Below are 27,468 nucleotides of genomic sequence, written 5' to 3'. Positions count from 1 at the left end.
TATTTAAGGTGTACAACTTGATATTTTGATATACAGATACGCTTTGAAATGATCACCACAGTCAGGTGGATGTTAACATATCCATCACCTCACATAGTACCATTTTCTTTTTTTGTGTGTGGTGAGAACACTTAAGATCTACCCTCTCGGTAAATTTCAAGTATACAATACAATATTGTTAATTACAGTCATAATGCTGTACATTAGATTTCCCGAACTTATCTTGCATAACTGAAACTGTGTACTCTTGCACCAACATCTCCCCATTTCCCCATCCTCCCCACGCCCAGCCCCTGGTAACCATAACACTTTTTAATTGTTAGTGTGTTGTCTACAGAGTGGAAAAAAAGTGCATCTGTCTCTCTGCTTCTCTTGCTTATACCCACGTTAGTGCCATTGTTTGAATGGGAGGGAGGTGCGAAATTGATGGATTCGGATTCAGAGATGCTCCAGGCAGCATGTTCTGTAAAAAGAGGGTTGGCTTTTCAGAAACACATTTTTGAAGCTCTGACTCATGGGACTTGAATCAAAGCCTTTCAGCCTTAGTTAAGCCTTAACTCTTCTTGAAATAGAAAACATTTTTTGACAACTCGTCTCCCTTCCTAATATCCATGCTTTAAATACTATTTTAAATATGCAGATGTTTGCATTTAGTTAATAGTAAATCTTTTCTAAATTCTTATTTGTTATGATGTAAGGAAAGTATTTCTTTTTTTTGGTATACTTCTTTAATTTTACCGAACACATTGGAAGGTTGTTTTAAATTTTGTTTAAATGTTCTTTGAGCCAAGATATTTACAGAACAAGGAGTTCCTCTAGCCAGCAGATTGTTCCATTTGTTGTGTTTGAGTGTGGAAACATTAGGAATGACAGCATAAGATGATGCCACAGAGCTTTTTCATAAACAACCTAATAGCATTGTCTAATGCAGTCTTTGTTTATTAAAAGTGTCCAAGACTCCTTTGCTATATTTAGGTAAAATCTAACGTTCTTTACTCAAGCATGGAAAATATTGTTTGTTTTCTGGTTGGAAGGAAAGCAGTATGACCAAATAAGAGAATTACACTTAACTGGAAACAATTATTAAAAGAGTCTCAATTTCAAGAAGAAAAAAATTGTAGTTTGGTTTTTCTGTTTTTTTTTAAAGAAGGCACAAAAATGCTAATATTTAATACCTTTTGTAAAAATATATGCATTTCTGTCTTAGTCTGTGGGCATTAGTTAATGAATAACTTTTAATTGGAGTTTTTAATTTATCAAATAATATGAGAGCAAATATATTTTAATAACAATAACACTGTGGCTGGGCAGTGTTCTTTCCATATATCTGTATGTATAGCCTATATTCTAAGAGCTTATGTTATATTTATTTATTAATAGTTAATAAAGTTTAAGAAATACATGATAGCTTTAATAAGAAAACAAGTATATATTGAAGTCAATGTGGGCTGAAGCCATCCCAGGCAACCATGAGCCCAGTGTTTGTGACAATAGAGGAAAATGGCCTTATAGTTTAAGAATATTTGTGTTGAGGAGTAGAGTTGGATGGTTAGGATTTGAATAGAACATAAGTAGATTATGGAGGACTTGAATGACAAATTCACAATTTTAGGTTTAATAGGAACTATACACAGACATACATGTAATACATATGTATGTATATTAAATTGCATGTTCTTAATTGAAAAAGTGAAATGAAGCTCTGTTTTAGGAATACTAATCTTAAGATACTCTTAATGTTTAGTGAATATTTCACTTGTTTTTTTTTTTAAAGAATGTCCAGTATACAAGTGCTGTAGACTGAATGTGTTCTGTCCCCCAATTCATATGTTGAAATCCTAAACCCAATGTGATAGTGTTAGGAGGGAGGCCCTTTGGGAGGTGATTAGGTCATGAGGATGGAGCTCTCATGAATGAAATTAGTGCTCTTTCAAAAGAGACCCCAGAGAGCTCCCTTGCCTCTTCCACTGTGTGAGGACAAAGCAAGAAGACTACTGTCTTTGAACCAGGAAGCGCCCTTTACCAGCACCTTGATCTTGGACTTCTCAGCCTGCCGAACTGAGAAAAAATGTTCGTTGTTTAAGCCACCCAGTCTATGGTATTTTGTTATAGCAGTCCGAATGGACAAAAACAACAAGTAAAGTAAAATAATTCTTTGAAATATTTAAAAATAATGGTGACAACTTGGTAAATATGATAGATTGAAAATCATTTACACAACTTCCTTCCTCCAGTGCTTAAAAAAAACACGAATCAGCAAATCAAGCAAAGTTACTAACACCAACCAACAAAAGTGAGAGACCCAACTTCATGCATAAATTTCAAACAGTCAAGAGGGGCCGGCCTGGTGGTGTAGCGGTTGGGTTCGGTGGTCTGGGATTCTCAGGTTTGGATGCTGGGCGTGGACCGGTGCCCGGCTTGTGGAGCCATGCTGTGGCGGGGTCCCATGTAGAGTGGAGGAAGATGGGCACGGATGTTGGCCCGGGTTCCGTCTTCTCAGCAAAAAAGAGGAGGATTGGCCACGGATGTTAGCTCAGGCTAATCTTCCTCACAGAAAAAAAAAAAAAAAGTAACAGACAAGAAAGAAAAAGAAGATAATGATCTAGCTCATCGTGTCGTCTACACCTCACCCCTGGATCTATCTCCAAGACATTGTTAACGGGCAAAAGGTGATTCATTTAAAACCAGGTAATTCTTAATATTTTTAATTTTGGGAGAAGTAGATCGAGGGACTGAAAATGAAGGCCAATGAAAAGTCAGAGAAAATCCCTCAATCTTCTGTGGTACCTCAGCAGAGGCAGGGAAAACTATCTGTGCCTACCATTTTTAACTCTCCAACTTGTTAAAAAAAAAAATTAGGAAACTCTATAATTCATGCTAAAAAATAAATAATCACAGCACCCAGAAATCCGATTTTAAAAATCTGGAAGAAAACTCAAGGCTTTCTCTACCCCTCAAAATATTCTTGGGGCCGGCCCGGTGGCGCAAGCGGTTAAGCGCGCGCGCTCCGCTGCGGCGGCCCGGGGTTCGCTGGTTCGGATCCCGGGCGCGCACCGACGCACTGCTTGGTAAGCCATGCTGTGGCGGCGTCCCATATAAAGTGGAGGAAGATAGGCACAGATGTTAGCCCAGGGCCGTCTTCCTCAGCAAAAAAAGAGGAGGATTGGCGGATGTTAGCTCAGGGCTGATCTCCTCACAAAAAAAAAAAAAAAAAAAAGAAAAAATATTCTTATACCTTTTCGTTCTGTAGAACTTAGTAAAAATCTGAATTCAAGAAGATTAAAAATTCAAAAGATGGCATTGCAAGAGATTGAGTGACTGAATAAGGAAACAAAATGAAGACTAGAGCAACACTATTACAGAGCTGATCAGTACATTAGAAATAGAATACAATAAAAGTCAGGTTATTATCATAGCAGGAAATTGAGATAATCACAGTGTATTCCAAGTAAAAATTAAATGAAAACTAAAAGAAAATAGATATGTATCATGATAAAGGCATCCAACATATGAATAATGTTTATACATCAGGTAGACGAACCAAGAAATTCTTCTGGAAGCTAGAATAAAATTTCCTTGAAATGGCAAACTGATGCTATAAGACCTAAAGGGCCTATTTTCAGGAAAAGTTGAGAAATAACAATTGACAAACATGTTCTGATTCTGATTAGGATTTTGAACTTCCTCGTAAAGAATTCTTCAGGTAGGTATCTAGGTGCAGAAAAACAAAAACAAAACTTAGAAGGATCCTCTGCCTGACCTCTTGAATCTCCACAATATTCATTATCCAAGTACAATAAAGCAGTGTCTAGAAACTTTGGGTGGAATGAAAGTGGAATTCAAGAATATATACTGCCAGCCAAATTGTCGTTTAGTTATAAAGACAAGGGGAAAAAATTCTAATATAACGTCTATGAGTACTTCTTGGTAAAATGACTTGATGTTGAAATTTACCCAATAAAATGATGAATGGAGAATGGGTGAATGACAAATGGAATATAAGAAACATCAAGAGAGTGCAGAATGTTTGCAGATGATGGAACAGTGACTACAAATCTGTGAGGGAAAGAAAGTGTGAACCAAACTTTATTCCCAGATAAAATATTCTTTGAGTAGAAAAGCAAAAAATGTTGAGGCTGTTGAAAAAAAAAAAAAAAAACCCTAGCAGATGAAGTTCATCAAATGAAGTGAATTAAAATAAAGAATTTTGAAAGAAAGATATTATTTAAAAAGTCAGTTTCCTTGACTGTAGATATGTCTAAATTGTGTGAATTATGGCTGTAGAATATGATATAAATCTAATAAACCTTGTCAAGATAAAAATAATATGACCAGAACTAGGCTACTAGTTCTGAGTGGAAGTTAAAATGTTCTGTTTCTTTCTCTCTCATAGAAGCAAGTCAACTTACAAATGAAATGCATTGCCATTAAAAGTCCAGTATCTTAATCCTGTCCATGATATCTTTCTTAACATTTAGAAACTAACTAAACTTTCTGGAAGTGAAGAATTATCTGAAATTTGGCAGCACCTTCAGTTTTACTATATTCATTTTTTTTGCTAACATTAAATAATTTAATTAAAATGACATGCATATTATGATCGCATTTTAATAAAATGTATTAATGCTTTTGTTCCTTCATCCTTTTGTCCTACCAGCTTACTGCATATATTATTAATAGAGAATTGTTGGAATGATACTTATCCGATGTTCAGAGTAATTATTTCTAGGTAATAGTATTTTTGGATGAATTTTTTTTTAACCTTTTAAAACCACTTTTCCTCATTGTTGATATTTAGAACATATACTTTTTTTTCTTGAAACAAGATCTCTTAAAAAAAAAACAAACGTGGTTAGTTTTAAAGACCTATTTATCAAGCATTTGCTAGTGGTAAAAACATGAATGTTTCTGTCCTCAAGGATCCCATACCCTGTCTTCAAGAAGTTTATCAATTTTTTTTTAAACAGTTTTATTTTTATTTTTTTTGTGAGGAAGATCAGCCCTGAGCTAACATCCATGCTAATCCTCCTCTTTTTGCTGAGGAAGACCGGCTCTGAGCTGACATCTATTGCCAATCCTCCTCCTTTTTTTTTCCCCCCAAAGCCCCAGTAGATAGTTGTATGTCGTAGTTGCACATCCTTCTAGTTGCTGTATGTGGGACACAGCCTCAGCATGGCCGGAGAAGCGGTGCATCGGTGCGCACCCGGGATCCGAACCCGGGCCGCCAGTGCGGAGCGCGCACAAGGAAGTTTATCAATTTTCATACTTAAAAGCTAAGTCAGAATCCCATGTTCTCATCCTAGAGAACATCCTAATTCATGTACCTACAAAAGAAAATTTTAAACTAAGTCATTTTTTTAAAATTCAGAATTCACTCAATTGTTGAAGTTAAGATCTCATGATGTGGTTGCCTTATGTCATATCTGTCAAGTCAGAAACTTGTCAGGATCTGAGGATTATACCCTACTTGTAAGTGAACATGTATGCCAATAACATAAACATTGGCAAGAGACATGAAACTGCAGGGTCAGAGAAAAGGCAATTTGTTACAGCAGTAGCAGTAAGGACAATAACAGTGTAGCACTGATTTTCTGAATTGCGGTTCCCATAAGGAAATCCGATTAGAGCTAGGTATTGCCAGGCAGTGGGGTCCATTGAAGAAGAATCTTGATGCTGAGAAGCACTGGCCTTATACAGGCACTGCTGGCAAACCAGTCCATCCTCCTCTTGCAAGGGAGACATTGTCTTTATTACTCTGGAATGCCAAGCCAATCTGCTCCAGGGAGAGAGATGTCTCTATCTTTACTTTCTGGAACATAAGCAAATTTGCTCCAGGAAGAGATGTATCTATCTTTGTAAGTCTGCCTGCTATGCAAACATCCTTGAAAAGCCAATCTGGAGTAAATTAGCTATTAATGCCTTTGAAGATGTTTGGATATGTGAGAAACCCCTGGAAAATTGTCTCCCTGTCATATCTAGATGTGACTCCTTGAACAAAGTTAACGTTGCACAGGGGAAGCTGATTTCTTCTCTATTTTACTATCAATACGTGGCTGATGACTATGGAAGGTTTTTGTTTTTTTAATAATCTTCTCTCTGAACTGTGTACTCAATAAGAACTTTAAACCAAAGTAAAATTCTTGAAATTGATAAGCCAACTAATTTCTATAGCAAAGCTAAGACCTCAAAACCTTTACTTCCCTTTCTCAAATATTTTGTCAAAGTTACATAGACTTAAGCTGAATTCTACTGAGTAGGTGATGCTTTTAGAGGTACAGAGTTTGGTGTTTTACTAAGGAACAAGTATTCTATTTTAGAATTATAAATTGTAAAGCATTCTAAATATAATGCCGCTATTATCCACTGAAATGTGACTTCCTATGGAATTATTATAGCAGGCATCATCATAACAGATCCCTTGTGTAGTAATTGTTTTTGTTCATATTCTTATAGTAGAAAAAATAGAAATTAATTAGAATATTGAACTATATGGAATAAAAATTAGGAAAGGTTTTGTAATATCTTACTATTCCTTCTAAATCTAGTCTGGGACTACCTTTAGTAATAATCTCTTCTTTTATCTTCTTATCATTGCCCTAGTTCAAATCTTATTTCTCTATCATTTATATTATTATGATAATTTCTTATTACTTTCCGTGCTTCTAGTCATTCCAGGCTTAGTCAAATCTATTCTTTGTAACTATAGTATTTAACATGCTTCTAGAACCCTCCAACAATCCCTGGCTAACCAACCTTTTTATTTTATTCTAACGTTCTTTGAAATATATTCTTTCTGTAAGAAAAACCAGGCTACTTACCTGTTCCTGAATATATTGTGCCTTTTCTACATTTTTTCGTTATCTGAAACAATTTCCTATTCCTTGTTTGCTTAAATAATATTCGTTATTCATGGACTAGTTCAAATGTCTTTTTCTTGGTAGCCTTGTAAACTTCACCCTAAATTATTTTGTTTTTACATATGGTCCTTGGCTTTAGGTGCCTCTAGCAATTTTGTGTTCGTTTGTAACTAAGTTGTTTATGTTCACATTTGGTCTTTCTATCTAGTTTGTAAACTCTTTTTTCCTTTAATTGTTTCTCCTAGCATGTAAAAGTCACATCTGGGGCTCTGTGTCATGCTGACAGACATCTTCAACAAATCATCTTAGAGCCATGCTACAATTTTGTTTGTGTGAATGTAAGTAGTAAATACAAATGATTGAAAACTCTTGAGGATCTGTATAAATGTAATATGGAGGAGAACTTATTTTTCTTGATTATTAAATGTTCGAATTTAAGATCTTGATAGATGAGTTGTGTTATTCAATATGTATTTGGAAATTTTATTTTTTTTCTTTTGAAATAGGGAAATAACATTTTCTAACAAGCTAATTCCCATAATGAGAAGAGGGTGATCTTTCTTTAGACAGTATGTTCAGTTTTCTGTTTTGTACCTGGTATAAAGCAGATAAGACGACACAGGTTTGAATTAATAAATAGTTCAAATTTTAATAGGTATTACCTTACAGATAGCATTTAAAATTGTTTGAAAATTAAAAATTAAGCTTGCTAAATATTTTGAATATTTATGTAAAAGCTCTCCATTTTTTTTCTTGAATTAACTTTTAAATCATTTAAGAACTTCTTTTCATTTCTTTCTATGTTTCTGGTCTTTCAGGTTATGACCTCTGATTTTGAAGAAACCCAGAAATTACTGAATATGCTCGAAAAGAGTAATCTTTCCATTTTATATCCTGTTGTTGTTATTTCAGTAAGTGAATTAATGTAGATCTTTCCCTTCAAACTTATACTTTCTTCCTTGGAATTCAACTTTTCTATTGAACAAAATTTCATCCAATTGAGGAAATTCATCCAAACCCCAAAGAAGAAACTCTTCTTTGTGGATTCTTGAGCTTACTCTGTTGCTATGACTTCTATGACTCTTGCCCTTATTACTGCAATTATTGAGTTGAACTGACAGGTTTGGAAAACAATTTAATTCAACCTAGCAACCAACTTCATTTCTTTTCCTTCATTAAAATTGCAAAGTATATTGCTGAATTGACTAGTTGTTTGGATAATGTGAAAGGGTTTTATTTAGTGTATTACAGAATGCCATTAGAGAAGAAATCACAAAGTTAAAAAAAAAAGAGGAAAAAATCAAATGGAAGAAAATATACTCTTAAGTTGTTTCATCTTCTCTGTTCCATGGACAGCAAAAGTAGAGTGAACAACAGATGAAAGAGAATTCCTATAAGAATGGCCGGGGAAATTTTGAAGAGATCTTTTCTGTGAAAGGCTGAAAGTGTATGTTTAGTACAGAATTTACTTGATTGGCCTATTAAACTGTATAGCAGATGGAAATATCAGAGAGCAAAACCAGGAAGGAATGCAACCAGAGGCCAGGCCTGCCAAACTGGCTGAGGAGCAGAATCTGTAGTCTGCAGCATTTTGCTGTGGGAAGGAGTTCCAAACATGAAATTCTCAAAACAATTGCTTAGCAATTGCCAAGTTCCTAAAGCTCAGGGCCATCCTGTAGTGTGGGAATTTAATTCTTGTTACGTAAGATCGTTAATACAGAATAAAGATAATTTGCATTACAAATAAGCAACTCTAGACTGAACTATGCAGGTAGAAACAAATTAGCGATTGAGGGAGGTTTGGTTATTTCACTGGCCTGTTTTATGCGGTTATAAGCCCCAAAGATAAGTTCCACGGGTCCTGTTGAATATGGAAACCCAAGTTCCACATGTGACTGATTTTAACAGAAATATAGATGCTTTCACTGAGGTTTTTTAGGACATTCTGAAATGTATTCAATGCTTGAAGGCTCTAAGGCTCTGTAGGATAGAGGTAAGTTCAAAGTTCTGTGTTTGGCCCTCTATTCCTCTCTCCACGTTAACTTGCTTAGAGATCTCATTCACTCCATGTTCCCAGATATTATTCTGAGGCAGTACAGTACTGTGAAAAGAGCAAGGGCTTTGAACTCAAGTTACTTAACTCGTCTGAGGCTTGCTTTCTTCATTTTAGAAATGAGGCTAATAACCCTACTTCTTAAGTCATTGTGAGGATTAAAATGAATGGATGGATGAATGAATGAATGCAAAGTGTAGTTGATAACACAGTGCTAGGCCCTTGGCAGACAAGCAATGTTAGTTTCATTTAATAGTCTAGGTTCTCTTCTTTCCATTTTGGATGAGATGATTCAAAGTTCACTTCCCTTGCTCTAATCTGATTCCTGAGCTTTGGTCAGACATTTTCCAACATTCTATTAGGTACTTCCATTTGAGTATTTCACTATCTTCTCAGGCCTAGAGTATCAGATCTATCACAAAAGCACATTGTCCATCAATTGACTTCTTTAAGTGGCCAATACAGTTGTGGCTGGTACTCAGGTGGGAATCTGTGTCATCTTTGAATTTTCCTTCTACCGTTTTCCTCTGCTTCTCTCCATCAAATACACACACACACACGCTCACGCACACACATATAGTTTTTAAACTGTTAGTTCTTGTATTTCAATGCTACTGTTGTTATCTCAACCTCAGATCTTTGTATTGATTCTACAAATATTTGAATTTAATTTTCTGTTGACTTCTGTTGAGTTCCATTTCATGAATCCCAGTAAATGCCAGAATTTTTTTTGGCTACCTGATTTTCTGTATCAAAGTAAGGGGAATGAGGGAATAATCCTATAATTAGTTCTGGGAGACATTTCCTCCCTAGTTTGAGGAGTAGCGTTATTATAAGTCGGTAAACTATAAGTCTATATACTATAAACACTGTGAAATGTTTAAACTGTGGAGTTGTCACTCCATAATTAATATTTGTTCACCCATTATTTTCTCATTGCGTAGGTAGACTAAGTGTGGTGATAGTAAGGTTATTATTAAACTTAAAAGGAAAATGTCACTGGAACATATCTAGAATCTGTATCCTAAAAATGGAGCAAATCACTGGAAAGGTGGAGTAAAGAATGCTGCCTTCTTGGATTGAGAGTCAAGTAAACTGCCTCTGGATTTTTGAATTGTCCTATAAATGATTGTGTAAAGGCTTCATCCTTTTGCTTTCTGATACTACTTCCCCCCAAAATGACCAAAAGGCCATTTCAGTTTCCCTATGACTTAAAATTTGGAGGAACCATTTAAATATTCCCCAAATTAATAGTCGTATGGAAAATATTATGATATTTTCAAAATAAAGTAAAATATAAAAGACTTAAATTTGAGTCTAGACATCTGGGGACACAATTGGCATATTATTAAGTGGAAACAAATACATACACATATATACAAATAATATGTGGGTGTATAAGTGTGAATACACATGCAGACATATATATTTGATTGGAAAGATGTTATACGTATGAGGCAGCTCAGAGGCTACGGTGTGTCTGCTTTACTTCTGTTTGAATTACTTTGTTAGAAGATTAAACCACAACAAAAAGGACCCTACCATGGGGGATTTTTTTAAAATAAGGCTTTTGTTAAGCAATTTTAAATGCTGAGAAGAAGGGTCAAAGAGGAGTCTGTTCATTTGCTTTCCTAAACAGGTAGGTTTATTCATCAGAAGAAAAATCTAAAATGACATCAGAGTCATAGAAAAATATGTCCACTTTTATTTTGGAGTTATGTGATTCAATAGATATTGAATGCATATATTGTAAATGTTTAAATGCCTATTTTGTCTTGGCTGAAATGTAGTACAATGATCCTTTTTCCTACCTAGGATTTATCAACGTCCAATTTCAGTCCGTCTGAAGAGAGGAAGGCATAGTAGGAATCAGCCAGATGCAAAGTAAAATTGTGGTTGATTAGGTGTTTGTGAGGGTTTTTTCAACTGAGAGACTATCTAGTTAAGGTGTCATTAGCAATGTCATCATGTTTCACTTTACAAGGACAAATATTCAGAAGAAATGGGTCTGAAGGTCAGTTTAGCTGGGGCATTTGTTTGACAAAAACAACATTAGATCAGATTCTAAGTGCTAAACATTGGTGTCAGGCATACAATGTTGATGAAGCCCACATTGTCTTTTATAGCCTCAAATAGATATAGAAAAATATTTTGAAATTCCCTGTTGGCTGTCATTCAATAGTCATTCAAAAGATACATGTGACTTTCAACCTTATCTGGAATATTTATCTCTTGGAGGGAGCTAAGCACTAAAGGAGTAAACGGTTAATGGAGTTGAGTTCTTGGTACAGATGTATTTAGCATAGTTAGATTTTATTTCATGTTCTGCAGGGGTCTTGATTGTCTGAAGATCAACTTCTCCCTGGCTTTTATGAAAGTGAAATGGGTTAGGAAATATTTAATGTAGGCGATTTTTGTTATCTAGGATAAACTGGCATAGGTAAGAGGATACTACTTTATGATCCAATTAAAGAAAGGAAGAAAATTTCACCTTGAAGAGGAGAAAACATAATTGGGACTTTATCTTAAAAGAACTAAGATATTAAGATAATTTTATTTTACCTTATTTTTTAAAAAAATTTAGGTTATGTTTGCAAAAATGAAACTTTTTTGCATAATCTTGTAGACATTATATGATAATATGTTGTAACATGCTTCATTTCAAGTGATCATTTGTGAAAAAATATTTTTGGACATTTTTAGTTTTATAGAAATGTCCTTTATTACTTTGTTCAAAATACTCTTTTGGGCCATCTATTTGGTCATCGTTCCTGTTATTTTTCTTTTACATATTTTAAGTAGTCATTTGTCTGTGGTGTTGAGTATGATTTAAGGAGTTTACCAATGTTAATTAGATCAGCTTAATGAAATCCTATGTTTGGGTAGATGTAACTTAATTTCGTTGTAATTATATTGACTTATCAGAATTTTCCAAACTTCTTCAATCAGCTATAGACTGACTGATGGTACTGTTGACTACTTTGGCTAAAATAGATGTCAGCATTAAAGTGGGCAGAGATAGTTGGGTGGGGTTATTTTATAAGTGTTCTGTTTCTCAATAAATCTGTGTGTGTGTTAGGATGACATTTGTTGCCCTGTGCAATCTTTGAACTGTGAGCCTTTGGAAACATGTACTCAGATAACAAGCACACCTTGTACTAGGAGAATACTCCCTACTTGAAAGAAAAAAAAAATACTCTTTTTTAAATTAAAGACTGGTTAGCATAAAGGAATTTAAAAAATTTAGATCCCTTTTTATGTCTTTTAACAAGAAAAACCTTATAAATGTTAAAAATCAATTCTTTCCTTTATAAAGTTAAATTGTGTAGAAATTATGTCTGAGAGGCCTTTTCAGATGTGATTCCTGACGCTGTTTAGTCTATCGTGTAAGTTATCAAGGAGCCCAGTTTTTATCTTGAGTTGACTGAAGTTATTGTCAGCCTTCTCTTCTTGGTGGTTACCGGGGAGTATATAGCACTGTCAGCACCTTTTTCAGATTGCAACTTGCAAGAGAATTATCTGAAAGCCCTTTTTGCAATCACTTGATATAATAGCTATCAACATGGGACGTGTTCTGTTCTCTACTTTCTATGCCTATCATGTGTTTTTGATGAAACAATATTGAGAAATATAAAGTAATAGATTAAATGTATGAAAATAGTAAAAGGTAAATTCATAAAATTTCTGATATAAAAATCATTCGAAAAAAGAATAGGCTTTTACCTAAACTTAAACAAGACTCAAAAGTACTAAGAATCTGAATTGTAGGCTGAGTTCTTGCTTAGAAACTAATGATCAGAGAGCTGTTTTTTTCCCAGCAATGGAGAAGAGAGTTTCAGGAGGCAAAACTAACTAGCGCTGTTTTCCAGCCAAGATTATGTAAAACCAATTGTAAAACTCTCCAAAAAATACCTTCCGAAGTCCAGAAAGTAAAATAGTGATTCTAATTTATTTGGATCTGGCAAGGTTTCCACAAAACACCCTTTGGTGGTACTATCAGATGAGGTAATGGAAATGTATTCTTATTTAAAGCTTATTTTTTCAATGAGCATAGCTGATTCATGTAATAGGCACCAAAGAAATGTTTAATTTTCAAAAGCAGAAAGAGATTGGCAACAAATCTAAGTAGAAGTTCAAAACTGAGAACTGAAGCAAACTGTTTAATTTTACTTGATAAAATAGTTTATCACTTTTCCACAGCAAAATAATTTTACAGTAATTATCTGGATAATTACACGTCAGCTCTACTTTCCTCTGACAATGTAGACAATAATTTCATTGGTGCTTTAGGAGAGATAGGAATCTTTTCATGAATTTACTTTAGCAAAAAACATAAATTAACATATGGAATTTCAATGCTTTGAAAAACATAAATAAACCTTCAAAAGTGCCTAATTTAGTTCTAGTTATCAGGAAGTAGTTTATTGACATAACAGATCAGAATATATGATCTTTAAAATACTTCAAAATGTTTAATATTTGAATATGTCAGCAAATAAAAAAATAGAAAACCTCCATCCATTTGACACTTGATACTTTCACATCTGGGGAAACTGTCACAAAGATGTAAATTGTTTCCAGAAGGTTCCACGGCTCACCAATGGCAGAGTCAGGAACAGAATCAATCCAATGTGCAATGTATCATATACACTTGTTACTTTTATGCTCTTATGAATGTGTTAAAAAGATGGAAAAAGATTACACACATACACATATATGTATTTAATATTCCTTCCTAATAAAGAACAAATGCCAATTGGAAAAACATATTGATTCCTTCTTTTAAGTGCTAATGGCTTCTTACTTTAGCTTCACAGGGTATTGAGCCTTTATTGAATTTGTTATAAAAATCTGTGATCATGTTAAATTTCTTACCAGATCCCAGACATGTATCTTTGTCACCTTTTACTTAACTACTTGCTCTGTACATTTCTTCCTGTTAACCCTGTTATTACTAGACTCAGAAAATGTGTTTTTAAGGTACAAGTTCTTATAAAACAAACAAGAGAGCTGGCCATTGTAATTCTTGCTGCCTCCATATTGGGTTTACTTTTTACAATGTATGTTTCAAGTTCCTCATTTATTTTTGAATGGATATTTTGTGTGTGTTTAGTTGACAATGAATGCCCTAGGGAGTAGTACATCCAAATCCCTCTTCTACATCAGTCTCAACCATGTTGCTACTGTAGCCTTATATGATTTTTCCTTCAGAAAATTGTAACTTTATTATATGTTGAATTTTTATGATCTTTTCACTTAAGATGCATTGAAGTTTTCTCTTTTATGGTTGTACACAGCTTCAGTGACAGAAATGCAATCACTTCCACAAATTCTACAAATGTTTTCATTTGTTTTCTGCTAATATAGTAAGTCTCAGGTATTTCCTGCCTAAATCAATAATAAAATCTAAATAAATACTGGTTTAAAATACCTTTAGAACCTTTTTACAGTTTCAGTCATGAAGGAATTCACATCTGACACAAAGATGAGGAATGATGAAGTCATTCTTGTAGGAGGATGTTGAATGGAAAGAATTGACTGTTATTTTAAGTTTTAGGAGATCTTTGCTCATGACTAAATGGTTACTGGAAAGTTTGTGTTGTGGGATATAGAAATTCCCTAAGATGAATTGTGATGGACATGTAACATCATGTGTAAAGAAATGATTCTCTCAGGACACACCTTACTAGTAGTCTTTCTTTTAATGAATAAAGTTTATTTTCAGATAGAATGATATTCCAATGGAATTTGCAAGTAGAATGAATTCCAGAGGACTTTTTCTAGGTTTGATGAATTTTTTTTTCTTAATTAAGCACAGGGTTTAGAATCACTATTTATTTTCCTATTTTAAGTAGTTTCCTTATCTGAGCTTGATCAGATGAACAAAGTGGTTTGTAAATTTATTTACCAGTGCTGTCCAGTAAATCAATTTATAAAATTTAACATGAAATACACAGGAGGCAAAATAAATGAAACTAGCCTTCTTTGTTAGGCAGCTTACATTAATTTTAGCCGTAGAAAAGGAATTGAACGATTGGTTTGGTCATTCAGTTTTTCAAAAAATATGCCTGGGAATTTCTCCCATTAGATTATTTGTGCACTGGGTTCTATTTTAAATAATGGAAATGGCCTTTAGCTTAATTATGTTGTGCTAGTTTCTTTACAAAGGTGGAACCAAATATATTTTCAATATCATTATCTTACAGTTACAGGTTATTATACTTCTATAATTAATAATAAATTAACATAATACATCTGTTAATATAAATATGCCACACTTGACTTTGTTTATAATATTTAAAAGGGTTTTACTTCATGGAGAAAAATAGATTATATTGTTGTAAAGGAGGTGTTAAATAGAAAGAATCGACTGTTGTTAAGTTTTAGGAGACTTTTGGCATGTTAAGGATGCTGAACCTGGAGTGGAGTTTGAGCTACGTGTACCAGGTCTGCAAATTACAAGTGTCTATTAAACTAGCCAAGTTATTTCATGTCTTTGAACTTTAGTTGAGAATCTTTATCTGTAAACAGAGTGGAATGCCTTTGAGGGCATCTAAGTGGCTTCTCTTTCTAGAGATATTTTCTCTGCTACATGTTGTGAATTCCTTTTACTTTTGTATAATCTACTATGTGTGTCTTTTATGTATAGATATAGTAGAGCAATTCGGATGATTTCAGTCAGGTTAATTATGAATCAGGTGGCATGATATATTCCTTTTTTGAGCCATTTTTGAGAACTTTCTGTACTTTAGTCCTTATCACAAGACCCATGGGATTTTTTTTTTTTTTTTTTTTTTTTTTACTGTTTCTCTTGTATTTGTCCCTTTCTTATTTATCTTCCTCTTTTCATATTCTGGTTTTTATTAGGTTAGGTCTAGATCTTCCTTTCTTGCATTCATTCCTCTTTTTTCTCTCTCTTTAACAACAGTTGTAAGATTAATCTTTCTTCCCCCCCTCCCAAGGAATGTATTCTTCCATGTCCAGCTCAGGCCTACCTTCTGAAAGTGATTCCATAACCATTAAAGCTCACACCAGTGCTTCCTTCTACCAGTTCATTTTAAACTTAGTTTAGGTGCTATCTAGTTGGCACTTTACAGGGAACTATCCTATTCTCTTCGTTACCTAATTGATTGCTTAATATAGATTGATATAACGTTTATTGAACATCTGTGGACAGGTATTTTTGACATACATGTAGCTTATTTAATAATATAATTCTTTTTTTAAAACTATCTTACTTTAGAAGAATAAGGTGTTTCTAATTTTTATCTTGATCAGATTTTATCTTGATCAGTTAAGGAAATAATTTTATCTATCTATTTTTGTTTTCCAAAATGAAGATTCTCAATAATATGAGCTTAAGTAAATGACCAGAGTTAGCCTGGGAGGTGATCCAGTGGCTGGGAGTTCATGAGATCCTGGTCGCTGTCCCTTCAATCCCCCACCTCAGGGTAAGAACTTTAACTAGGTCTGCTTGAGAAAGGGGCAATTTGACCCGGAATAGAAGATCAGGAGAGATCTTCTTAAGGGTAGGAGAGAAAGCTGGAATTTAGAAGACTGAGCAGGGTCCAGCTCTATGAGGAATAGGAGGATTAGCATTTCTATATGGAAAGAGTAGCACATAGAATGGTCTGGACTGGCAAGAGCCAGTGGATCTGAAACAGAGAGAATGAACTACACATTGGGAAGGCCTGAGGTCTCCCCAGTGTGACAGGTCTAGGTCAAGGCAGGCCTTTGAATGTTGAACTCTCTAAAAACAGCACTGTCCAGTAGAAATTGACGTGATCAGATTTGCATTTTACCCATCATTCTGGATACAGCACAGAGAATGGATTAGAGTGATCAGAGAGATTCCTTGATGCTGCATTTGGTTTAGGTGGTAGGCTATTGCATTGGTCCAAGAAATAATGGTGGTGGCTAGGACTAGATTAGTTTTAGAGTGAATGGGCAGAAAGGGCTGGAATCAAGATATATTTAAGAGATGGAAGCACTGAGAATTGCTGCCTGATTTAATGAGAGAGACAAAGTATAACTTCCAATTTTACGTCTTGTGAAACTGGGTGAGTGACAGTAAGAGAGGCGACGTTGGAGAAGGATCTTTTTATTTTGTTTCTGAAGGTTGAGTAGGCAGATGCTTATCCCAAATTTGTTGGCAGAGATAATTAGAAGATTTCACTCATATTCAGAAGCTTTCTATTCATTTGCATGTGTGTGTCTTTGTATGTAGAGAAGCTCTTATTCTAAAGCCTACTTGGAAAAGTAAGTTATGCTCCTTCAAGGCCTCCTTAATTTTGAATTTTAAGAGAATTCCAGATATAGGCAGAATTTAAAAATAAATCTTTCGTATTACGTTGCCTTTGCCAAGTCTTACGTAGTGTTAGTATGATGGATCATGTTTACTACGAAATCTTTTCTGTACTAATGCTTAATATTCTGAAAAAAACTAAAATGAAAAGCAAAAACAAAATCTTGTCTATGGGTCCAAATAGCAGACAGGAAGATGCTAAGAATATTCCCAGGCCTGAGCACTATTCCCTTAGGGTAAATATCTACAGCCGCAAAAAAATAGATTACTTTTGCAGTTCTGGAAAGCCTGAACTGTTTTACTGGAAGTATAGAAAGGTGATGGAATCAGTGCAAAAAGCTTCTTGATCCAAACATGTTTTGGCTTGAACCCTGTTTGCAATAAGTTGGTGTGTGATACTTTTGAAAAGTACAGTATGATTCAATTTTCCAGGCACCAGAGGTTTTATTTTATAGGATTTTGAAGCTTATACTTATTCTACTTAAATGCTGGGATACTTAATTCACTGGTACCTGCTAAGGTGGAATGCAAGATAATCCTAGTGTCAGCACTGGAAAATTCTTATTTGGGAATGACAGGACTGGTTAAAGTCACCTGTATGTCTCTTCTGAGTACTCTGAGTATGATACCCGTTTCTAGATCTTTTGAGAAAGAATTATAAATTTTTGTTTTTGAATTTAATGTGTTTATGATAATGATTGAGTTCTGGTTTTTTGCTCAACCAATGAGAATCCAACTGTGTTCTTGTGTTTCTTGCTCTTCGTGTTTGTAAGAAATGGAACTCACACTACATTTATAATTCTCAGACTCTCGCCCCCCATGTAGCCTACTAATGCGTATTATTAGCATAATTATATTAATGTTAGTAATAACAGACACTTATTGAATGCTTGAAATAATGTCGCCATCCTTTTCTTTTAAAATAAATGATCCCATTTAATCCTCATAGCAATCCTGAGAGTTGATTATCATAGACGCCATTGTCCTCAGTTTAAGAATCAGCTTGATGCTCATTTCACTTTACCACATGACATTCATTAGGGATGTCAGTACTTGCCCTTTTCAAGTAACAGAAACCTGGATTTTTAGAGGAGAAAAGGATCTTAAAACCATTTGGTAGAATGCTCTCATTTTACAAGAGATAACTCAGGTCATTTTCTTTGCCTGGATCTGAAATAACTTCTTATATTAGGGGTTGGCAAATTCTTCTTGTGAAGTGCCAGATAGTAAATATCTCAGGCTTTTTGGGCCATTTAGGTATTTGTTGCAACTATTTGACTTTGCTGTGGTAGTGCAAAAGCAGCCACAGATAAGATGTAAAAGAATGGGTGTGGCTGTGTTCCAATAAAACTTGAGTAACAAAACACAGGCAGGAGGCTGGATTTGACCCACAGGCCATAGTTTCCTGAACTTCAGATTTTCAATCCTAAATGAGCTAGTTACTTAGTACCTTTACCTAAAATATCTGTTAGAAATATCTGTTAGAAATTTCTTTAATAGATGTATACTTTCCGGATTCATCTTCTTCCCTCCAGGAGCTGTCCCTCCAAACAGTCTCTCTGTTACTTCCCTTTTGACGTCATCATAGCCAACATAACAGATTTTGCTAATTGTAAATCCTCCAAGCTACTCTCCTTATTAAAACATTCCAGAGGCTCCGCATCCCCTACTGGACAAAAAGCAGTCAGATGATAAAGCCTTGGCCGGTTGGGCTCTTGCTTAATTTTATCATCCTGACTCACATTTCCTCACTGAGCAGTTTGTACTCCGGTAATCCCGAACTACTGTCGTTCCACACAGACACCATTTACTTGACGTATCTGCGTTTACTCCAGTAAGTTTTTCTGAGACACCATTTTTCTAGTGTGTGTTTGCCTGACTTTTATGATCCTTAAAATTTGAGTGACAATGTTTCCTCTTGGAATCATTCCATAATACCCCTGTGTTCAGAGTCTTTTCCCCTTTCCCAACACAGCCTGTGTAGGCATTCAGAAAATGTTTATTGACTTGAACTTGGCCTTGATATTCCTAGTCATGGTGTCTCCTATCCCACCCTGTTTCAGTGCTGCCCATCACAAGTAGATGCTTTGTGGTGACTTGCAGAAATGAAGGAGGCTGGGTGTGAGGAAATAAATAGAAAATAGTTGCATCTTAAGTAATAACATTCTTTTAAGGAAAATAATACTCATGGTTCTACCTGAGTTTTTAGGCCATTATTTACTATCTATAAATTTAAACTTCATGAATTTTACTCTCTTGATTTATGCTATCCTCTTTACTTTTTAGTATAGTTCATTTTTTCCCCCATTTTGCCTTTTAGAAAAAGAAATTTTGTTTTCATTCAACAACTATAATTGTCTAATCTACAGACACCTGTTTTTAGTTTTTGTGAAGCATGTCTTCAAGCTTCATTTTAGGAAGCATGTCTTATTGTGTCAATAAATGACTGCTTATGTCTTATTTTAAATTATCTTCTGTATTTACCCTAAAAAGTAGCATTCACCTTTGAAGTGTTTCTCATTCCTAAGTGGGACTTTATTTTTCTTTTATAAATTGAATTTAGGGGGTGATTTTTAAACATTTTTGGAAGAGGCATTCTTTTTTATTTCAAAATCTAAATGGGTTAACACTATATTAAGCAAATAAAAAAGTTGCATTTATGAGCATTAATTTTATCTTTTAGTTCGTGTGTAGCATTTACTTACGTACCTAATAGGAAATATTAGGTTATTTTGACAAAGACAAAAGTTTGAAATCAAAGATTATGGAAGATAGTTGGAGGTTTCTTTTCCTAGTCTATTTCTGCATTTTATTTGGATTGTGCAATAAACTGATTGACCTATTAGATACTTACAATATTAACAGTTGAAGAAAGGTTTTTTCCTGCAATTTATCTTTTTCAATTAAATGGATCTAGAAGCCTGAAAGTGAGTAGCCTGTGTACTTATCATAAATATAAAATTGAAAAAAAGTTACCTTTAAACTTATATGCTAAGATTGCAATGTATCAACAGAATGTGATATTTCACTCATTCATCTGTGTTGCTCAACTTACTCTTACACCGTGATGAAAGCATGTGCCAAGCAGATGTTTCCTAGTCCTGGCTGGCTATTCAGTTGGGCTCAGCACTCATATGCCTTATTATATCATTCTATGTGTGCAGACCTGCACAGGTCTGAATTTAAAATAAATACAGTGTATTTTCATCTTAGGCATTGTAGTTTTCATCTCTACAAGTTTGTTTTGGGTCCTTTTTATATGTTCTATTTTTCTAATTAGGTTTTGAATATATGGGATACAGTTGTAATTCCCGTTTTAATGTCCTTTTCTGCTAATTTGAACATCTTTATCAGTTCTGAGTCAGTTTCAAGTGATGTATTTATCTCCTTATTATGGATTATATTTTCCTGCTTCTTTATACACCTGGGAATTTTTTTGTCTGTGTGTGTTTAAGGTATGTTTTGTGGGTTTTTAATTTTTCTCCAACTTGGAAAATTTTCAGCCATTATTTTTTCTGCCCTCTCCTCATTTCACTGGGAACTCCAATTACTTGTATATTAGGCTGTTTGAAGTTGATCCATATCTCACTGATACTCTGTTTGTTTTTCCTTCTTTCTTTGAGTCTTTTTTCCCTGTGTCATTTTAAATAGTTTCTATTGCTATATTTTCAAGTTCATTGATCTTTTCTTCTGCAATATCTAATCTGCTGTTAAATCCCCTCCAGTGTATTCTTTTTTTTTTCACTCTCAGATGTTATTTTCATCTTTAAAAGTTAGTCTTAGGTCTATTTTATATCTTCCTTTTTTCTAGTTAACAAGCTCATTCTTTTCTATAGCTTTTTTGAACAAATGGAACACAGTTGTAAAATTGTTTTAATGTTCTTTTCTAATATCTTTGTCACTTCTGAGTTCATTTTGATTGATTTTTCTCCTCATTATGAGTCATATTTTTCTGTTTTTTTGCACATTTGATATTTTTTCATTAGCTGCTAGATATTGTAAATTTTACCTTGTTGGGTGCTGGATATTTTTGCCTCACTATCAATGTTTTTGAGCTTTGTTCTAGGATGCAGTTAATTGGAAACATTTTTATTCTTTTATGACTTTTTAGAGAAACTAATCAGTTTATTTAGTGTAGAGCTAACCATTCCCCACAACTGAGGCAAGACCCTTCTTAGTACTCTATCTAATGACCTGTAAATTATGAAGTTTTCCAGTCTGGCTGATTGCTGCCACCACTATTCCCAACTGTGGGTGTGCATCGGGCACTGTTCCTTCTAATCTTTCTGGTTGGATTTTTCCCCAGCCTCAGGTAGTTTTTGCAAATGAATGCACTGATAAGTATTCTGCTGAATATGTGAGCGAGTTCCTCTGATAATCTCCAGAGTTTTCCCGTTGTGCACCTCTCTCCTCTCTCCTCTCTAGTTCTCTGCTCTGTGAACTCTCTGCTCTCTAGTCCACCTTTGTCTCCCCAAGCTCTTAAAACTGGAAATCCCCCCTTTCCCTGCAAAGTACCATGGCCTGGAAATCCCCCCTTTCCCTGCAAAGTACCATGGCCTGGAAACTGATTTAAGGCAGTAAGTTGGGGCAAATACAGGGTTCTCCTCATTTATTTCTCATCTCTCAGAGATGTCCCTTGTTGCCTAGTGTATCAGGTCTTAAAAATCCTTGTTTTATATAGTTTGTACACTTTTTTTACTTGTTTCAGGTAAAAGGTAAATTTGGTCCCTGTTACTCCCACTTGGGCAGAAACAGAAGCTGGGCCCATTTCAATGTGAGCGTTTTATTTTCACACATTTATATTCAACCACATTTTCAGGAATATATTTCATACACAAATGAGAAAAACATCAGTCTGTTTTCGTTCAGGTGATATATAACTTTGCCTATTCCAGGTCTAATTTTCCACAGCAGGATTTTAAGTAGTAACATAACATTTAGGCAGGAATGAAAATTCCTTGTGTAATACAGACACATAAGTTAATGACCAAAAAAAGTTAGTGAGATGTATGACCAGCAATGATATCATATGAGCTTCTTTTATTCTGGACAAGTGTCATCTGTTAGCACTTTCTACAATGATGAAATGTCCAGTTTCTATACTCTTGTGTATGATTGCCACTAGCTGCCTGGCTATGGCTATGATCGCTTGAGGTGTGGCTACTGTATTTATTTTTATTTAACTTAAATAAATTTGAGTTTAAATGTAAATAGCCACATATGGCTGTTGGCTACTCCACTAGACAGTGCAGTTCTAGACTATGTGTTATTTGCCCACCCCTTTATATCGAGTCTGTTCTATTATGTGATATAGCTTCATGGAAAAAGAAAAAATTTTCTCTTAGAAGTAAGAAGTTAAGTTAGCACTTTATTCAAAAATAGCCCAACAAAGCAAAGCACCAATGGTCTTCCAATTTGTTATTGGAAGCACTGTAATTGGAATTTCTGGGTATTGTATTTTTCTCTAAGACTACTGTTTTTTTAATATTTCCTTTAACACAGTTTTCTTGTATCTTTTGTATAACTATGTAAGTTTAACATTATCAAATAATTGAGAAGAAATATATGTAAGATCTTAATTTTATATGTCTACATCGCTTTTGGTTATTAGATTATTAATTTCCTGAAGTCAAAGAAACCTAATGTTACCAAGTGACTATTAATTTCTGACATTATTAAACAATGATTAATTACTTTGATTATTAGTTGATTTTTGCCATACTTAAAAAAAGGGACAAAATGAATCTGTGGAGGGTATGCTAATATGACTTACGTAGTGTATACCTGCATTTTGATCACCTTGGTCATGTCTTTGAATAATTTTATTTTTACTATATATTCCAGACACTTGATCTTCTGAGAAGCTTTTCTTTAATCGTTTTGCCTTTTGAAACATATTAAAAAATGCTTTTAAAAAATTTCATTTACAAACATAGGTACATAAAAACAGAATCAATTGTTCTTATAAATTTACAGTACTATCATGGACTTTGTAGTGGTTGTCCTAAATGCATAAGGTGTCTTTATTTGTGAACACTAAATATCCATTATTTATTTCTAAAAAATGTCATATAATGCTTATCTAAATGGCTTGTGATCAACCTTAATAACAGAGATTGTTCTTAAGCAGTAATAAATTTTATCATGTAAAATGAAATTTTGACAAGTCACTAAAATATGTAAAGATGATACACTAAACTTAGTGAAGAATCACATACTTGCTTTTTGTAACTTCTTTCTTCAATGATTTATATTCTGATGTTTTTTCTCAAAGAGAAAAATAAATATAGAGTTATATGTTTTAAATAATGTTAAACAAATGAATACTTCATATTAATCATTGGGATTGCTTTTAACTTTTGATTCTAAAATTTGTTACAGATGGTACAGATGTTAATTAAGTTAATTGTAGATGTATGTAATGCTTAAGATAATTGTGCCATAATACAACAGTGGCAAAGTTATGTTCTTATAGGAGAAACTACCTTGTGAAATAATCTGAAAAAGTGTTCATTTTATGATTTTTTTACGTGTTTTAGAGTAACTTTAGGTTTTTCTATTGACTGTTTAAAATGTGAAGTTCTGGTTTTATTACTTCTTTGATCTTTTAAATAAGGATTTGAAACCAAATGTGTACACAAATATAACATTTGTGCAGGTTACAAAACTTTTAATTCTTTGACTCAAAAGAAACATTTATATTTGGTTAATATTTTAATGCAAAGTACTATTTTATTTACTATCGCTTGTTCAGCGCCATCATTTCTCAACCTACTAGTTTTGCTGGCATTTTATTTTCTTAAGATTTACAAATGAGTTGTTAAGCATTTGCTCTGAGTTTCCATGATAGCTTATAACTTAATTAGTTTCTATTTATCAGAATTAAGACTTGAATTTCATGGTGGCATTGAGTTAAACTTTTTCTAAAATGAAGTGATTCAGTATTAAAAGCTTGTTCCTTTTTCTTTTAAAAGTAAAATTCCTTAAAGTAATTTTCATTAATAGAATCCATGTAATTCATAAATAGTTGAAGTGAGATGCAAGTTTTTCTAAAGTTGTTTTTAATCCTTAAAATAAACTTACTTTGATTTGCTTACTATTGGCCAGTTTTATCAGTTATTAGATTTCCCTCATATTTCTTTTGAAAAGTCATGTTTTGAAGATGTTGGACCTAACTCACACAGTCTAGTTTTCTGCACACATATGTAGATAATTTTGCAGTATCTATTGTGTGGATTCAGAGAATCTTTGGTTTACCTACCAATTCTTTCTAACTCAATTATTGGATAATTACCAGAACTTTCATTTTGACCTTCCTTCTTTCCACTTTGGTGGGCATTAAGCAATGCATTATATGGATATATACTTAAACTTCACAATTGACTTTCTTCTTAGTCAAATAAACAGAGAATCTGTTTCCCCTCCTACCATGAGTCATGACTCCCTTTTCAGGCCTTCCTGTGAACATGGACTCTGGAATGAGACAGAAGTATTAAATGTAGGGTTATGGAATTCCTGGTATTTTAAAGAATATCGATATTAATTATTGTCCTTTAATTAATGTACCTGACCTCAGAGACAAGTGAAAAATCACATTAAAAAAAAAATGGGAATTCATCTGTGACCAGGAATATATTAAATGGTTACTAGACAAATATAAAGCATGTGTAGAACTTAATGTAGAAGACAGGCACAGAGGAGCCTTTTCCATGCTCTGAGTGCCAGAGACCTCGCCCACCCACATAGCCGTGAAGCTACCCACATGTTTAAATGTTTAAGCAGTTGACTAATTTATAGAATTAAATTTGCTACTTTAAAAAAAAAAATGAAATTAGGCATTCTTTTTGGTGGGCTAGGAAGAAATCTTTATCTTTTTTTATGTATGCATGAAAATGAATTGTTAGAAATGGCATCCTAAATGGGAAATACTGTTTTTACTGTAATTTCCATGTAGCAAATTAGTGAACAGTGCAAAAAGAGATCAAAGAAGGTCTACTTGATGTAGCTATAAGCAAATCTGCAGAACTCAACCTAGTGAAATGTTTTGCTACATTTCAAGGGATGCAAGCCTGTCAAGGCTGTAAGTTTGTTTTATTAAGGCACAAACATTTACACTTTTCCTGAGTTATGATCATTTTGCAACCCTCTGCTGTGGTAGTTGTATAAACCTGCCCTGTTTTTAGAATTACAACTGATTGCATTATTGTACCAACTGACTTTTTTCGTGGAACGCATAAGTAGTTGGTGTATTTTAGAAGTGCATAATTAGTAGCACTATGTAAAATATATGCTTAAGTTTCACGGTATTGGTATTAGGAAGTACATCTGCTGGAGCTTGTCTTCTGTTTTTCATGATGTCATCAGGCTTTCCCATCTGGTGAAAGAGGATTTTGAGATGCATCATCTTCATGCTTGAGTTTTGTCAACCTGATTGTACATTTCATAAGGTCAACATCCATGTGTGTTTCTTTAAAAGTTAATTATGTCAACTAGCACAATGTTCAGCACATAGTATTCAGGAGAATGACCTGTATTATTCTGCTATGTTCTGCTACTTCATGTCTTGAAGTTTCCCTGTAATTGAAGTACCTGGTTTGGAGGGATACCATAGATAAGTTTGTAGATGTATAAATAGCTTACCTAAAACTCACTTTGCACCATTTCCTTAATTTAATTCCTGGAATCTATGATGAACAGCACTGAGCTACTGATTTTTTAAGTGCCATTAACATTTTTTCTTTCTAAAAAAAGAACTAGAGTGTGTTGTACCATATAGATCTATAGTCTTCCAGGCCCTGTTTAGACTTCTCATGACTTGGTGAGAAGTTTTTTTTTGTGAAGAAGATCAGCCCTGAGCTAACATCCATGCCAATCCTCCTCTTTTTGCTGAGGAAGACTAGCCCTGAGCTAACATCTATTGCCAATCCTCCTCCTTTTTTTCCCCCAAAGCCCCAGTAGATAGTTGTATGTCATAGTTGCACATCCTTCTAGTTGCCGTATGTGGGACACCGCCTCAGCATGGCGGGAGAAGTGATGCGTCGGTGGGCACCCGGGATCTGAACCCGGGCTGCCAGCAGCGGAGCATGAGCACTTAACCGCTAAGCCACAGGGCCGCCCTGGTGAGAACTTTTAAACGTAATTGTGCCATGTCCTTCAGTTCAACCCAGATCTTTTTGCTACAGTACATGTTTCTGTAAGAAAAATTAGCTTCTGCGTCATTAGTAAATAAAGGAGCTGGGCCCATCTAATGCAGAAGTGGCATCAGCTCATGTGCAACTTTTCCTAGATAAGAACAGCCAGACAAAATAGAAATAGAAAGATAACCTCAGAAGGAAAGGAAGAAACCTTCAACTGAGCTGCTGCACTGGAAGCAGAAGCCCTTACAAAAGTGTTTTTTTTTTTTTTTTTTTTGTGAGATCAGCCCTGTGCCAACATCTGCCAATCCTCCTCTTTTTTTGCTGACGAAAATTGGCCCTGGGCTAACATCCCAGCCCGTCTTCCTCCACTTTATATAGGACATCGCCACAGCATGGCTTGCCAAGCAGTGCGTTGGTGTGTCCTTGGGATCCATGCTGGCGAACCCCCAGCCACTGCAGCAGAGCGCGCGCACCTAACCGCTTGCGCCACCCGGCTGGCCCCAAAACTTTGTTTTTTTTAATCTTTGTTTGATTGGTATATTAGTTTCCAGGAAAAGTGCAGTAAAACATCCCTTTATGTTTATGCATTTGGAAATTTTCTCATAATTCAGTCAATTGTTTTGCTTGGTATATTTAAATCTATCTTCTTAGTAATAAAGTTATGATTATTACAATTTTTCTATTTACCCTTCCTCTGTATCTGTGTTAATGGCTTTATCTTAAACTCTACTGTATCATATTATATTGCTACAACCTTTGTTTTTGGTAGTGTTTGCATGGTATATCTTTTTCATCCTTTTATTTTGTACTTAGCAGGATAATTTTCTTTAGACACTTACGTTACAACTAGCATATTGTTACATTTTTCTTAAAAATACAATCTGATAATCTTTTAGGAAAGAGTTAAATATATTACGTTTTTTAAATTACTTTTATATTTAGGATTCTTTCTGCAAGCTTATTTTGTGATTGTTATTGCTGTTGACCATTGATTTTGTTTGCTACTTTCCTCCTCTGCTTTGCTGCATTGATAGACATTATCCTTTCTCCCTCTGTAAGTTCAGAAACTATAAAATATAGTTGTGGAAAGCTATATTTAATGTATATTAAATACCA

General features: G+C 34.3%; 1 protein-coding gene across 4 annotated transcripts in view; it reads left to right on the top strand.

Annotated features, from left to right (window-relative positions):
• CRPPA (CDP-L-ribitol pyrophosphorylase A) overlaps nt 1-27,468 on the top strand; it is a 264,411-nt gene that overhangs the window by 120,979 nt on the left and 115,964 nt on the right. For 3 of the 4 annotated variants that reach the window (XM_058526606.1, XM_058526613.1, XM_058526620.1), the window contains 2 exons: nt 7,103-7,195; nt 7,676-7,768. The exons of the other annotated variant lie outside the window; for it this stretch is intronic. In XM_058526606.1, coding sequence (XP_058382589.1) covers nt 7,103-7,195; nt 7,676-7,768 — 186 coding nt within the window. The remainder of the gene's footprint in view (nt 1-7,102; nt 7,196-7,675; nt 7,769-27,468) is intronic. 4 annotated transcript variants of the gene reach the window in all.

Source organism: Diceros bicornis, chromosome 3, assembly GCF_020826845.1.
Source record: "Diceros bicornis minor isolate mBicDic1 chromosome 3, mDicBic1.mat.cur, whole genome shotgun sequence".
NCBI lineage: Eukaryota > Metazoa > Chordata > Mammalia > Perissodactyla > Rhinocerotidae > Diceros > Diceros bicornis.
This window is presented reverse-complemented; position numbering and strand designations above follow the sequence as displayed.